Source organism: Nymphaea colorata, chromosome 2 (assembly GCF_008831285.2).
Source record: "Nymphaea colorata isolate Beijing-Zhang1983 chromosome 2, ASM883128v2, whole genome shotgun sequence".
Lineage (NCBI taxonomy): Eukaryota > Viridiplantae > Streptophyta > Magnoliopsida > Nymphaeales > Nymphaeaceae > Nymphaea > Nymphaea colorata.
Genome location: NC_045139.1, coordinates 36184 through 52507, shown reverse-complemented (window position 1 = coordinate 52507; position 16324 = coordinate 36184). Strand labels below are relative to the sequence as shown.

Sequence of the window (16324 nt, the reverse complement as noted above, 5' to 3'; positions counted from 1 at the left end):
ATAAGAAACAGAAAGATAGTGTTACATGGTGAAGCAGCCAAGTTTTTAAACTGGGTCAGAAAACCCACACGTAGAGTTCGTGTCGAGTAGAGACAAGGTCATTTCCCCAGCGCATTATACATTTGAATATCACGGGCTCCACCCACGAACATGATTAAAGAAAACGGAAAAGAGAAGCCCAAGATCAAAATGGTTTCTTCTGTCCCTTCAGTAGAAAGATGGGCAATTGGACGTCAAAGCTTGAAGACACTAGCAGTAGCATCAAAGATTGCCTCAAAAGGGTCACATAAAAATTTCAGAGCCGTCAGGTTCCCACATGAGAAAGGAAGACACTGATCAAGCATTTCTGAAATACTGACAAGGAATAACATTGATGGCCACGTAAATACTAGATGTTCACACCCATCTTAGCTCCTTGTCAACATACTGGTTTACATTAGATTTCTTTAGGCAAAAAGGTTTATACTTTCACTGTAATGAGGGCATAGCAAAACATAAGCAGGTTTTTTCTGCATGTAAGCATATGTCCACACGGGCGAACAAACACCCGTCGCACCAGAAAGAAAAAGAGGATGAAAAGGTATGTAAAAAGGTTGCAAGCACTTGAGCATGTACAGATACATGCTCAGAAAAGGACGAACCAATTGGGGAAAAGCCAAAATCCATCTCAACAGTATCATACATTACCACAAGGGCAGCGTGTAATAATTTCAGACCCTTAGATGACGGATGAGCAAAGAAAGTCACTGATCTAGCACTTCTGAACACACAATAAGGAACAATGTTGATGGTTACATAAAATAGATACCCTTCCATCTCAGCTCCTTTTTCATACATACTGGTTTACATGCAATTCTTTAAGCTGACAGAGTTGAAGCATATCAAGCAGAAACCAATGCCTTTAGTTGAAATTTCTGTACATTGAAAAAAAAAAAAGATTAGAGACAAAATGCTTACATGAAGTGGCAAGTAAGAACATTCAAATTGGCATTGGTTGCATGATGCAACACATCGACAGCATGAGACCAGCATAGGACTGAAGTGGAACTGCAAATGTGACATGGCTGCTTAACCTTTGCAAGCATGTGTAGGCAGGTGAACTCACAAACAGATATAATGCTTTAATTCAAAAATTATCCTTGATGGGCATGCATGCCGCTATGCTAGAGTGGAGCTAGCTATGTTATATGGACACTTGCAAAAACTTGAAGGCACTCATGTGACAAAGCAAAAACACACCATTTTTAAAGCATAACGTGTCTAGGAAACAAAGCTGGACACACATGTTTACCTTCACAGCCCACAGGCACATCCCAAAGACACGCACCATGGTGTCTAAATGACATGACACAATACACCTCCATCCAAATGCAGGTTTATTAAACAACTTTTAAAGAGGCAGAGCTACACTTGAAGATGCTCCACGGCTTGAAGAGGCAGACAAATGCCCTGTGTAGATTTGCCGATGATGGTGCACAAAGGGCCCTATGTTTTAAAAGTTCGATCTTTTTAAGATTAGCTTTTGACAGAAAAAATAAGGGTTTTCAAAAGAACGCTTATCTGTTCTTTTGCTTCTGTTGCTGTTTCGTTTGATTTTGGTGCCACTATGTCATCTTTTTCTTTCTTTTTTGCATAGCGACTCTCTCTCTATATATCTCCTAACATGGCCATAAGGAGTTCACTGCCATGATGTTACCTTTAGAATATATGTAAATATGTTATATATTTATCAATATATATACATATTTCAATTATATGGATTTGCATTATTGAGTACACACAGACACACATATATGACTCTGTATTTTTATTTTCTTTGTTCTTGTAATGTTTATTTTCTTGTAAGATTTGTTTTTTGCTGCTGCATTGCACCAATTTAATAGCCATTGGCTAGCTCCAACAGCCAGACTAGCTCATTCCTGCCCTCTTTATATAATGAGGGCAGCTTCTCTTTGTGAATACATGTTTTTGTATTTGAATGTTTTTTTGTCTATTCACCGAATCTATATTTCTGTTTGTACCTTGGTTTGCAGTTTGCACCAACCATATGAGCTTTTGGTTCCTTGAACCTTTTTGGGCCTTGAGCCTTGGTGCTCATTATTTATTATTTTCAGCTCTTGATGATCTTCCTACCAGCAGTCTTGTTTATTTACATCATATTAGAACCAGGCTGACTTGATCACCTCTCTTGATGTTCTGGTTTTTGCACATTGAAGCTTGTGCTTGTTTTTTAAAGTGTGGCATCTTGGTAGTTGCTTTTTCAAGAAATTTTTGAAGCTACTTTCTCCTTCGATAGAGTCTTTGTTCCCACCCAAACTTTTAAAACTCACTGAGTCAACTTGGTTGAGTCAGCCTCCTACTGGGTCAACTTAGTACAGGGACTTGTTTATGATTGAAACTCGGCTTGGCTCAGCTGCATCTTGGTTTGGCTCAGCCAAAACTCGTTCCATGCAATCCGACAATACACTTTGTATTTCGTAATCGATGAGGTGATTGGTTGTTAACTACTTAATTATTTTAATTTTTGATGTGAATCTTCTAACTTAATGGAAGATAATAATTTATAATTATTGTTCATTTATTATTTTTTGGTATTGCAAAGGAAGAGTTGAAGCTGATTAGGCTTAGCTTCAGGTATGATTATTTATTTCAACTTTTAGAGCGTTGCGCTCTTTACTTTTGGAACTTTAGTTTTACAGAATATATACATATGTTTTGAGTTTGTAAACAATTTGGTAGTTGTAAATGTCGAATATATAGATGTTAATACTTATTTTTGTTGACTTGTTTTTCATTGATATATTGATTCTTGATACTCAGTTTTGTTGAAATATGCAACTATAGGATAATACCAGCAGCTTAATTGTCTGATTTCTTGTTATCACATAAGTAAATATAACTTTTTACTTGATGTTTGGTTGACTTATTTTTTAGTAATACATGTAATCAAGTCATTTTACAATATTCTTATGTTTAAATGACAAATTATAATATTGTTTTTCTTTCAAAAATAATAGTTAACAAAACCTAGTCGAAGTCATCGAGTTGACCCGCCAAGCCACGAGCTAACAACGGACGAGTCAAGTAAAAAATCACTGGGATTTAAAACATTGTCCTCACTTTCAAACTTCATGGTAACAATTATATTGTTTGCGTGGGACACTTGGAGACTCACACTAAAGGTCAAGGATTGTAGGGATACAAGGAACGTACTAGTACACAACCCACTCCTAAACTTGTCAAGTATGATGATGGTGTTGAGAAGACTCTTAAAAGGAATGAGAGACCAAAGGCTATACCTGAATTATAACAAGTTAGATGAAAGGAGATGAAAAATTCCAAGATATTACCTTTACTAGTACACAACCCACTCCTAAACTTGTTAAGTATGATGATGGTGTTGAGAAGACTCTTAAAAGGAATGAGAGACCAAAGGCTATACCTGAATTATAATAAGTTAGATGAAAGGAGATGAAAAATTCCAAGATATTACCTTTAGAGATGCTTAGTTTAGTGGTGTAGAAACAAAAATTATCTCAAATCTACTTAAATGTAAAAAGGGTAGTAATAATTGGATATTTCTCAAGGGAATGTTGACCTCACAAATATATGGCCTATAAATATTATCTCTTAAGGAAAGGCTAGACAAAATAAGGAGTAAGTGTTAGAGATTACTATATAGATTTGTAATCTGTTTGGAATGACCGTCTTAAGCAAGAAAATGGTCAATGAAATGAAATAAAAAGGAGTCCAAAATTTTTGCTTACAAGGATTAACGGCTAATTTGAATAAGTAGGGCCTCCCTTCTATCCCTTCCTTTTTTTCCACCAATCCATGAAATTTTTACTAGACTTAAGGAGAGTGAACAAGACTCAGCTTGAACAGGAATGCTAGATTTCTCACTATAAAGTAAAACAAAACAAAGCACAGGGCAGGAGCATCCACAGAGCCGGGGTTCACTATGCACAAGCGCATATAGAGTGTTTAGCAACTGAAATGTGAATGAGGGGATAACTAGACCAAACTGGCATTCATTCGTGTCACCTGTTTTGCTGGTAAAAAACAAAGGGCAAAAGTTAGTGCTTTTGTGTTACGACTGCCGTAGAAGAGCTCCAAGATGAGCTACACAAAGCTGCTTATTATTCAAAATTGGATCTACAGTTGGGCTACCATCAAATATGGATGCCCAAGGGAGACATGCATAAACAACTATCCAAATCCATGAAGGGCATTACAAGTTCCTCGTAACGTTGTGGGGTTAACCAACAACATTTTAAGATCTTATGAATCAGGTTTCAAACCATACTTGAGAAAGATTATTTTAGTTTTCTTTGACGACATTCTTGTTACAACCAGACTAAGAAGACACACTTACTGGAGCTAAGAACAATGCTGGAGGTGCTGCATCGGCACAAGCTTTATGAAAATATGTCAAAATGCAAATTCGGTAGAAGTATCACTTATTTGGACACGTAATATCCCAAGGCAAGGTAGCAATGGATCCTGACAAGACACTTGCAGTGAAGAAATGGCCTCACCTTGACAACCCCAAGGCATTAAGGGGGTTTCTAGGACTAACAAGGTATTATCGAAGGTTTATTTGGCATTATGGTCAAATTGCAGCACCCCTAACAATGCTGCTGAAAACAGATATTTCGATAGGGACCAGTGGCAGATGAGGCACTTGAGAGATTGAAGGAAGCAATCACCAACATGCCAATTATGAGACTGCCTGACCTTTCGCAGACCTTTGAAGTAGCATAGACACATTCAACAACACAGTAGGAGTTCTCTCACAGCAAGGACACCCACAGTCTTATTTTAGTAAAGCCATGCCTGGTTATTTCAGCTCTCCATCGATTCATGAACAAGAGCTTACATTGGTTTTAGCCATTCAAAAGTCGCAACCTTATTTGTTGGGCCACCAGTTTATAGTCCTGACCAATCTGTACAGTTTACAATATTAGTGAATCAGAAGATGTCGACATCAATGCAATAAAGGTAGGTAACTAAGCTCCTCGGGTATGATTTTGAAGGAGTATCACAGCGTGAGAGGGCTCGCACTTGACAGTGGTATGCATTGAGTATGCTGAAGGAGATCTGAGAATGATTAGCCAAGGAGTATGAAGAATCTATTCCACTTCAGAGAACGAGACAGCAGGTCAAAGAACAACCGTTTGCACGGCCTTGTTGGCAAGAGAAAGACCAGCAATTATAGTATGACAGTTGTGTCTACCTTCCACCCGACTCATCGTTGATCCCACTATTATTGGAGCACTTCCATAGTTCACCTGAAGCTCGACATGCAAAGTAGAATGACCTGTTTGCCGCCTAGGTTCTAACTTTCACCAGCAGTTGCTGCGGCGTAGTATGGGCAGTCTATAGAAACAGGCCCTACATGCCAAGTCAACAAATATGAAGCTATTAGATCACCAGGACTGCAGTAACCTTGCTTGTTATGCTTCTTGGAAGCACTTTTCAAGGGTTGTTTGTACTTTATTTGTGTCTTAGTGCACAGTTTTTCTCCTTGAATTCTAAAAGTGCTCTTTTCTGTAGTTTGGTATGAGAAATATAGATTCTTATCCATGTCTTTACAATAAGTGCTACAATATAAAAAAAAAAATAGAACCAAAGTGGACTTCATGATCCTAAAATAAATAGTGATGTTTATTACTTCTTTCTAGTTAAGAAAATAATAGTAGCTCTATCTTAGATGAAATCAATGAACACAAAACAAATAAAAATCAATCTCAACCTGAAGCTTCTAACAATCCTCAAAGTCAAACAAATGTCCCTAGAGAATTTCAAATATCACATGTGAAACACATGAACAAAGGAATGAAACTATTGAAACTAAAAAGACACATCCACTTCTTGGAAGATTAGAAAGAACATCTAAGGTTCCAAATAGATTTATCCCAGGAATTACCTAATTTGAAAACACCATTGGTTGTGCATGAGTTTATAAAGTAAACACTAAAAGTGATGGGTCTCTAGAAAGATACACAGCTAGATTGTCCTAAAAGATATAACCAAGGATATGGAATAGATTCCGAAAAAGTATTTTTTCATATTGCAAGAATGACAATTATAGGATTCCTGACTAATATTGCATTGTTTAAAAAATTTATTGAATGGAGAACTAGATAAGGAAGTATATAAGAAATGTCCCCCTTATATGAATGTCTCAAGGAAAAGTTTTATTATTAAGGTATGAGCAAAGACAAGCTCCAAAGGCTTAGTTTGATAGATTTCGCGATATAGTGTTAGAATGTGACTTCAAATCATATTCTACTGACATTGATCTACTTGTTAAAAAAAATCTGATGCAGGGACTGTGATACTTTTATTACATGTGAATGACATGTTAATAACAAGTGGTGATAAAAAGTGAACTGAGGAAATTAAATGTCTTCCAAAAACGTTTGAAATGATAAACCTTGGGTTTTTAGCTTATTTTCCTGTATGACGTTCCTTATTCCATAAAAGGATATACACGATCTCAAACTAAACTTGCTTCAAAATTACTGTCGGGTGTACATTATCATATTACAAAAGTGTAAAAGCTCTTGAGAGTGTTGGAACAAAAATGAAAGTTGAAGATAGTGTTTCTAAGGAAAATCCACCTTCATACAAACAACTTATTTGATCTATTATGCATCTCAAGTCTCAATATTATAAGACCTGACATGGTCATGTGATTCATTAACAAGCCAATTCCAAAATCCTCCTTAATTCAAATGATTGTGGTGTATTTCTTTACTCAGCTTCTTCACTTGGATTAATTGCTTTATAATGGTGTAAAATAGGAGGAAGAACTTAATAATAGATATTCAACTATTGGCTTTTGTGTTTTTTTTTAGGAGAATCTCTCACATCTTGGAAATGCAAGATATAGCAAAATGTTTCTTATGCAACATTGACACACCAAAACAGGCAATGCACGCGTGTCATGACAAAGATGCGGATTAGAGCCTGGGTGCACCACCCAACATAGTCAACATGAGTAAGGTAGGAACTGATTGCACTGCTCTTCTTTATAGTTAGAGAAAAAAACGTGTCGATTGTGAACCAGCATTTTCTCCCTCTTCCTACCATCAGTGTGGTGGCAATGACAAAGATGAGTACTCTTTGATGACCGGCAATCTATGTCAAATGATTCATATACACCCTCACCGCCACCCGCACCTAAAGTTTTTTCAAAAATTGCCGCATCCGCACCCGGCACTTAGGTGACATATCCGGCAATTGACGAACAAAGACTAGCAATAGAGAGTCAGTAACACCTCTACAAGACTTGCATCTCTTTCTCTCTCTCAGTCTTTTGTCTCATTTTTAAAAAGGTTTATGCATTGTTGTCATTTACGCTTTTCATTTAGCATAAAATTTTGAACTAGAATACCCTAAAATAAAAGTTTATCTACAACAATGATAATGATTAATGACTAAGAAGTCAACCAAAAAAACGAAAAATATGGACAAGGCTATGAAAATTTTAACAAGACTACACACACACATTATATATATATATATATATATATGAAATTTTAATCCGACGCTAAAAGCACCATAAATCATTGTTAATGCCCTTATAGCTAAAGACTTTTAGCGACAGTTGCAAAATTTTTAGTCATCTAGCAGCCAGCTGATTTTAATGCTTATACATACATACATACCTACATATATATATATATATATATATACATATATATATATATATACACACACACACCCAAATTCCTTTTCAAATTTGTCACACCTGCTCCGCATTTGTGTGACATAAGTTTCCTTATCTTCTACTAAAGCAAAATATAGAGCAATGTCTGCTGCAAAAGTGGAAATTGTATGGCTTAGGCAACTAATAGAAGAGATGGGGGTTATTCTGGCCAACCTACAAAACTAGGTTTTTGATAATAAGAGTCTAATCTACATTGCTCAAGACAATACGTTTCATAAGCGAACAAAGCATATAAAGATTGACTATCATTTTGTCATAGAGGAATATAAGGAAGACAATTGATTTCCCTATGCGGCCAAATTTCAGATTGCAAACTGCTCTACCAAAGCATTATGTCCTCCTCAATTTAATTTTCTCCTTAACAAACTTTCCGATATAGCTGGTAGCACTATAAGTGTGAGGGGGTGTTAGAACATTTGTAAAGATATTATACGTTTATCAATACATGCATATTTCAAATATATCTGTGTGTATATCATTGATTGTTGTTCATGCTGTTGGACAGAGTTTTCTAGCCATTGGAACAAACCCAACGGCCAGCTCATTGCTGTGCTCTCTATATAACAAGGGAGTTTCTCATTATCCCTCATCTACTAAGTAAATCTATATTTTTCTGTTTGTGCTTTGGTGCACGCCAGCTCTTTGAGCTTTTGGTTCTTTTAACCATTTTGTGCTTGGAAAGCCTTGGTGCTCATTATTGATTATTTTAGAGTTTAGACCTAGGAGATATTTTAACAGCAGGTTTGTTCAATATATATATATATATATATATATATATATCTATATATATATATATATATATATATATATATATAGGAGAAAAAGAGATGAGACAATAAAAGAAACCAGTAAAATTCAAATGGCCACAGTGATCCAGTAAGGTGGGCCAGGCCATGAATAGTTATTGGGCAGCTAGCAGACAAGGAAGTGCTCCTTGTGGTCTGCTCCCACTTAGCCCAGCATTTAATAAAGGAGAAAGAATAAAGTGAGAAGGGGCAATAAAAGAATCAAATCCACAACCAATGTTGTCCAAGTTGCCTATTTTTGCGGCTCCTCAGTCCTCAATTCTTTGTGTCCATGTCCAAGCAGCACAGGATGCTAGCAACAGTCATCATATAAATGTCCACTGAAATTTTGTTAGGTATTCTCATTGAAGATTTATCAAGATTACAAACTCAACAAAGCCAAAATCTGTCAGATTCTTTCAGCAATGATCCTTCTGAGGACTTCCAGCAAACTGTTTCATGTGGCTTGGCAAGGAAATTTTGAGTCGGGTACAGGACCTCTTACATGTAAAACTTATTGCTCATACTATTTGGGATCTTCATTTTGGTCAACCGGATGTAGAAGCTTTTACTTGAGTGGGTGCTCTTGGCCCCAGTGAATATTGCATATTTTACTGTTTATCAATGATAGTATACATATCGGCTTGCACATGAACATAGATCTTTATACAGGAGCTCTTTTTCTGTATTTATTTCTGCCATATCTTTAGTAGCGGGTTGGTTACATATACAACCCAAATGGAAGCCAAGCGTTTTATGGTTCAGAAATGCTGAATCTCGTCTCAATCTTAGTTGTCAAGCCTCTGGGCACGGCTAGCCAACAGGGGCAACCAAATCGAAAAATCAAATTTCTTTAGTTATTTTAATTGTAACATGTTGGTGTGGTGTTTTATGTGTTAAGTTAGCATGTTAGCAAGTTAGTGTCAGTCAAAATCAACTTATACAGCCAATTTTAACTCCAACCAGCCAGCGATGGATACAAACAAGCGGCTCCCCTAAGCTACCAGTTTTATATGAACATTTGATTGTGGAAACTTCCTTTTCGGTTTCCATAATCAGAATTTTATCCTTTCAACAGTTTCCTTAACTGTATTATTAGTAATTATCTGTTAAATTTAGTAATTATCTGTTAAATAAATCAATTTTACCACAAAAGGTAAATGCCTTTCTGGTTTCCATGGGTGGGCACCTAGGCCTAGGCACCAGCCCATATTCCATTGCCTAAGTGATGGACTTAGGCGATGGAGGTCGCCTGGCACCTAGGCATTCAACGAAGGTCTCAATCATCATTTGTCAAAGCTCTTCGGCATAAGCTCCTTGGCTTGGGCATGACATTTAGTTCATGTTGCTATTCCCAAATCAAGGGGTGAATATGTCAGATGGAATAATTTCTTAGATGTATTATCATATCCCAAGGATTGGGGCCACTTTTTACAGGTCAATGGAATCTTTACACCCAAAACCCTGATTCCGGTAGTCATTTATTTGATACCTTTGAAAGAGGGGGAACTGCCATTCTAACCCCTCACAAGGGATTCCATCTACAAATTCAAAGTTTTTGGCTGACCAACAATGTCACATTGGTACGTCTGCAAAGCCCACGTACCCGTTGCAGTATGGCAGTGGTACGGTTCTTCCTCCTTCTTCCTTACCTTCATGCAAGTGGTTTACGGCAAAAATGGCATCTGTTTCTTATATTTATGTTACTTTTTTTTGCTGATTTCATGTATACAATTAATTAAAAATATACAACTATCGCCGTACTGCCGTACCAAGATTGGCAAAAACGTTGTACCCGTACCTGTACCAGCACCCCGTACCTGTACCTATGTGACATAGCTGACCGATATTAATTTGAATGGCCTGCCCACAATGTACCACACCACTCCTTCAGCAGTTCCTAATTGAGATTACCCTACCATGGCATGAAAATGCACCCTGTTTTGGTGAGTCTTCTTTGCTTCGGCCAGTGAAGCATTGTTTTTCAGTCTTGCTTCATTCCCTCATAAATGTGATTAAGGAGTGCACCTCTGAATGACCGTGTGCACTGAAGCTAGACCTGCATGCCATCTCAAGGCATTAATGTTAACATTAGCCTTCCCCACCTTATATACTCCAAGGTGAAGTCGGACTTCACAAAAAAAATTTAACAATGAATTCTCTTGAGAGCAAGGTTATTTTGAGTTAAGAAGTAACTTGTGATAATATTTTGTCTTGACAACGAATGAGTGCTAAACAAATAGCACATCCATATGCAAAGATTCAAAGACATTGCAAGATGGCTTCCATCTCCTGCTTGTGTGACAAGATGCTCCTCTTGCATAAGCACTCTATTGATCGTGACATGTAATACAAAGTGGCATTACAATTTTCTTATGTTGTTAGATTAAATCAGTTCTTCACTCATGCAATGAATGATAAACAGCAATGAGTGAAGGAGCGCACAGTTTAGAACTTTAAACAATGCAAGATCTAATATTTCAAAATTTGTATTGGAAATAATTTGGAAGGTAGACTAGGCATAATTTTTCACTCTAAACAAATTTAAAACCATTATGCAATGAAACAATCATTAGTTGTCAAACATGGCAAATGCGATCCAATACACAAAGCGGTTAGTAAAAGCATGGAAAAAAAAATATTGTGTTGCTTCAGTTATAGAGGAACTCTTCAATTCAAGAACTTAGATTGGGCAATCACAACACTGGCTGCATCAACAAGGCCTTCTTCAAATGGTCAAAGGCATCTTAAGAACCCTCTATCTATAACCACAGGCAATGAGTAAGTAGCCTTCTACAAATTGCAGAGGAGTCTAATTTCACATTTATCCAATATTATAAGTTTATATTTCATAACTGTACAAACATACAACATACATTATATATAATATGTACAAGAGTAATCAATAGAATTCGTAACCCATATGTAGAACTTATAAACAGCATAACAGGTGGCTAACAGACCCTAATATACCAGGCCTGATGGGATTCATCTAGGCCGTCGAATTCAATGAGATCAGAGAGTGGAGATTAAGTTGTGAATATAGAAGTCAAATTATTTCTTCAATAGTCTGAAATAGCCTTCAAAAGAGACAAAGGATTTCATTTAAGGAAACTCATTCATTTCCTTCTTTCCCTCTCTTTTCCCTCCTTTGAAGGGCATTTCAGACTCTTACAAAAGCAGTTTGGTTTTTATATGTGCATCTTGATCTCCACCATTTGATTTTCTTAAAACCGATGGTCCAGATGATTTTCCATCAAACTATATATATATACACATATATATAGATCTTGGACTCTTCAAAAAACAGTTTGACTTTCAATTATACATTTCAATCTCCACTATTTGATGCCTTAAAAGTCAACGGCCTGAATGATTCACATGAAAATCTGGTATACGAGGGTCTAGTAGCAGATGTCTAGTATAAGAGCTACCAAACCCTCATATACTGAACTTTGATGGGAACCATCTGGGACATGTCCATGGACCATAATAGTCTTCCTGTTCAATGTGATGAGTAAGTATATCAACTTATTGTTAATTGTTGTGCCTTTTTGCCGAACTTTGATGGGAACCATCCGAGACATGTCCATGGACCATAATAGGCTTCCCGTTCAATGTGATGAGTAAGTGTATCAACTTATTGTTAATTGATGTGCCTTTTGGCATCTGCAATGCATCTTCTCCACACTATGTTGGACACTTGCATGACACTCATTCTCGATTGCACACCTTGTGTTCACCCATTGTCGCAGATATCGTTCTTGGAAAAATATCGGCATGGTTATTCTCATTTATTTTCAAAATTGTTTTTCTCATTAAACTTTTGGGAAAAATGTCGACAATTTTTTAAAAATTAAAAATACAAAAAACCAAAAAAATAAAATAAAACGAGAAAATAATAAAAGAGTGAAAAAATAATTAAAAATTGCAAAAAAAATCACGAGAAAATCATGATATATTCATTTTTGTGAAGAGTTTTAAAATCTCACGAGATTTTTTTGACATTTTCATTTTACTTGTACTTCTCATAAATATCATGAATTTTAAAAAATCTCACGATATTTGTGACAATGCTTTCACCATCTTCTATCTAATGCAGGGCATAGCAATGCCAAATGTCTTCATACAGCCAACAAGAAGCCAGATGAGTTGCCTCTTTGGTTGGTCCTTTTGAAGAATGCCACTTGTTCGAGCACAACTAGGTCGATGACTTACCATTACTATCTCAAGGATCTCCCTTTTTGCCTATGTGGTCCAGCCTATTCAGAGTCTCGAATGAAAGACTTGCATTGAGTATTTATTAAAGTGCTTGGATGTCACATATGCATCATTCTAAGTTGTCAGCGTAGCTCCATTTCATTTTGAATAGCAGAAGCAGTTAAGGTCCCACAAGGAACCAGTTGAAATTGTCTTTATCTGGCCTACTGGCTTCCTCTAACATAAGCTTTCGAAAAGACCCAGATAATCTTGAAGAGCCCCAGCATGCTTGAGTTTCACCACTATCAGATAGTCGTGTATTGGAAACAAAGTAGTTCTTCTTTGATTCTAAATTTCTTTTTTCCAGGTTGCAATGTTCCCTTCACAACCATGCTACCATATAACCTAGAGTAATACGGCTGCAACTTTCATATTGATAATGTTAGCCAAAACATTTTGAATTCCAAAACAGTCCCCCACCTAGAAGAAGAAGGTCTAGGTTGCCCTATTGTCCTGATTGTTGACAGGTATAGGCGTGTTCATCCTTGATGTTTGATCTTTCATCCAACAAATATTGCTTGTGAAAGGGTGGTATTCTTCAACGAAGCTTTCATTTTCTAGGGTGATCGGGTTGTCAAATGAAATAACCTGTCCCATGAGTTCTTTCACTTGCTCCTACAAGTGACAGGCCAGGCCACATAATCTAGCACCTTGAAGTACTCCTTAGTCCTCTATTTCTTCAAACACTTCTTTTTCTTTCCTCTGAAAGCTCCTTAAATGATAGTCAATGTGGTATGTTTGGTACTCCTTCAGCCATAGCACATCATTGGGTGCCTCTATCCCCACTTAAGAGTCCCTTCCCCAGCTTTGAATACGGCTTTAATGTCAATTGCCATGGGTCAACCTCTTAAAAGCCTACAAACCCCTCAAAATGTCACAATAGTATGCTCTCTCATCTTGAGTGTTTGCAACAAAAAAACAACAAAAAAAAAAGAAAAAGAAAACAAAAGAGTATAGAAGACTAAGAAGAGAGCACGAGCAAAGAAGAGACCCAAACAAAAACTACATGTAGCTTGTCTTGAAAGCAACAAAAAAATACAAGAAGGGTGCCTGAAGCTCTCGACACTGGGTTAAGGCATGACCAAAAAAATACATCAACTTGACCCCTATTAGGAATCTTACATCAATCTTACAGAATGCATAAAACTACATTAGGACTCAATGAGAGCAAACAAATAGTACAAAAATACAAGAGGATCACATAGGCACAAGGGAAAACCAAAATGAGAAGAAATAAGAAATTAGAATTGTGAAGCAGTCATTTTGTCACTTTGGACAGTGATGAAGCACACAAGTAGGAAGTGGTATGGAAGTATTTAAGGAGTCATATGTTCGACATGCAATAAGTTGGCATAAATATCCAAGACTTAAGAAAAAAAGGAATACAATGTCAAAGCCAATGGAAAGTAAAATGAGATGGAAATATGGTTGCGCATGACTGGGAGTCACTTTCATGTTGGGGGAATCAGGATTGGGTTCCAGTTCTTATTCCAAGTGATTCTAGTAACTAAGGATTAACCAAAGTGTTAGAAAAGTACCTTACACTAGCCTTGGAAGTTGGTCTGCTGGCACTGTTGGTCCTTTAGCTTCTACCAGTCTCCACATATACCAAGAGCCAACGGACCTATATGGTCTCCATCTGTCGCAGAACTTATCCATCTGTGAAGGTTGCGGTAGCTGGTTGAGGCCATAAAGAAGTTGTACACCTTTGCGTACACCAACATCACCCACAGGCAATACATCAGGACGGTGTAGAGCAAAGATCATGAACATATGAACGGACCACACACCAATTCCCTTAACCATGGTGAGCATAGACACAAGGGACTGGTCATCCATTTCAAGAATTGCTGCATCTGACAGAAGTCCGTCAGAGAACTTCGCAGCAAGGTCATGAAGGTAACCAGCTTTCCTGGCAGACACACCAATCTGCCGAAGTTGCAGCGGACTCAACCTCAACACTGTCTCAGGGACCACACCACTCTCACCCTGCAAGCAAAAGGTAAACATTCAAAATCTTTTTGCCCAATACTATTTTCCTCAATGCATGCAAGAAGTAAGGAAACATAAATAAAACAGAAAATGACAAGCAAACGGACATTGACTTTTAGGATGCCAAGACTTTAATCTGGATTTGAACAAGGAACCAGCAAATCAGCCAGATATATGACATTCACACGTATACAACAGCTTCTGTATGAGTTGAGATGTGCAGAACGCTAATCCACCAAAAGAAAACATCCACATCCAAATACAAATTGGTTAGGAATCCTGGATCTGGGACAGTAAAAAGCACAGCACCCACGAAGTGATGAGAGAAACCTCCATTCTTCCGAGCAAGGATCAAGGAACGCAATGATAAATCATAACAGCAATGAAAGTAAAGATACCCCAATCAGAAAGATTTGAGGAAAAAACATAAGCACAGACAAGCACCAAAGTCGGGTAAATGCACCGACACGCAACTAGAGTTTTGTCAAGAAAAGGTTTTCACGTCCCCCCAGATGGACGCATCTGAGAAGTGGCAGACGTATATATGTTATTAACGAATAAAAGGTAGCAGGAGGTGGGAAAAAGGACTGGGAGGGATATACTCACACCGCACAGAGCGATGAACCGTGAGTAAATAGAAGCAGCGGCTTTAATGGCGAGTTGCTGATAAAGGATGCTCCGAGCAAGGGAGTGAAAGGGCGTATGCTGCTTGTGGAAAATGGGCGGGTGGTGGATGTCGATCAGCCGCCCCAGGAGAGGATCGCATGCCTTGAGATGCTGTATGGCGAGGGCGATTGCACCTTCTTCTGAGAGAGTCCTCAACGGAGGAACAATAATAGCGTCGGCCTTAGCCTTCCTGTTCTCCCTCTTCTCCCCAGAGTTCAGCACTTTCCTCGTTTTACGCTCCCGGAAGGCGATGGTCGACGAGGAGGGCGACGGCAATGCTTCATCAACCCCGCTGCTGACACATCCGCCTCCACTTCCACCTTCAACTCCAACTAAAACTCCGGCCTCTGCGTCCCTTCCCACAACGGTCCCTTCAGTTACACCGTCGCTCCTTTGCTTCTGCTTCCCCATAGATCCCCGTGGGTGCTTGGCATCTTTCTTAGCGGCCGACTCCGCTTATGATATATATATATATATATATATATACACAGACGAGACCATCTATTTATCCACCCATATTATGGGTCTCTGAACTGATAATCCGAGACAGCAAATGCTTCATAAAAGCCAGTATAACAGTTCTATTATTAGTCGATCCAATGGAATAAGTGGCAAACCGATTTGACTGGGTGGCTGATTCAAAATGTGACATGAACTAATATGGTAAATTTTTATCTTTTAATTTACTATCCGTTTTTAATTTGAAAACATCAAAACCACTGCCCCTTCATCCCTTCCCTCCTTTGTTACCCTTTCCTCCAAGTGGTGGCTTATAAGGACCTCTGCCCATTACCCAACAAATGATTTAGTTCAGCCGGGTGCCTACTAGATTTGGGTTAATGCCCATCAAACTTTACCAACACCTTAGTTGCCCCTTTTTCAA

At 37.8% G+C, this 16324-nt stretch overlaps 1 protein-coding gene across 3 annotated transcripts; it reads right to left on the bottom strand.

Moving 5' to 3' along the window:
• Positions 1–644: 644 nt before the first annotated feature.
• LOC116247287 (DNA-3-methyladenine glycosylase 1-like) lies at positions 645–15905 on the bottom strand. Of its 3 annotated transcripts, none has more exons than XM_031619368.2 (3): positions 15382–15905; positions 14322–14772; positions 645–914 (listed from the first exon to the last, which is right to left on the bottom strand). In XM_031619368.2, the coding sequence occupies exons 1-2, from the start codon at positions 15850–15852 to the stop codon at positions 14323–14325; spliced, it is 921 nt and encodes a 306-aa protein (XP_031475228.1). In that variant the 5' UTR covers positions 15853–15905; the 3' UTR covers positions 645–914; position 14322. The 3 variants fall into 3 exon arrangements, with proteins under 3 accessions (XP_031475228.1, XP_031475226.1, XP_031475229.1); XM_031619366.2 differs by having other exon boundaries at positions 14327–14772; XM_031619369.2 differs by lacking the exon at positions 645–914 and adding an exon at positions 4789–5394.
• Between the last annotated feature and the right edge of the window lie 419 nt (positions 15906–16324).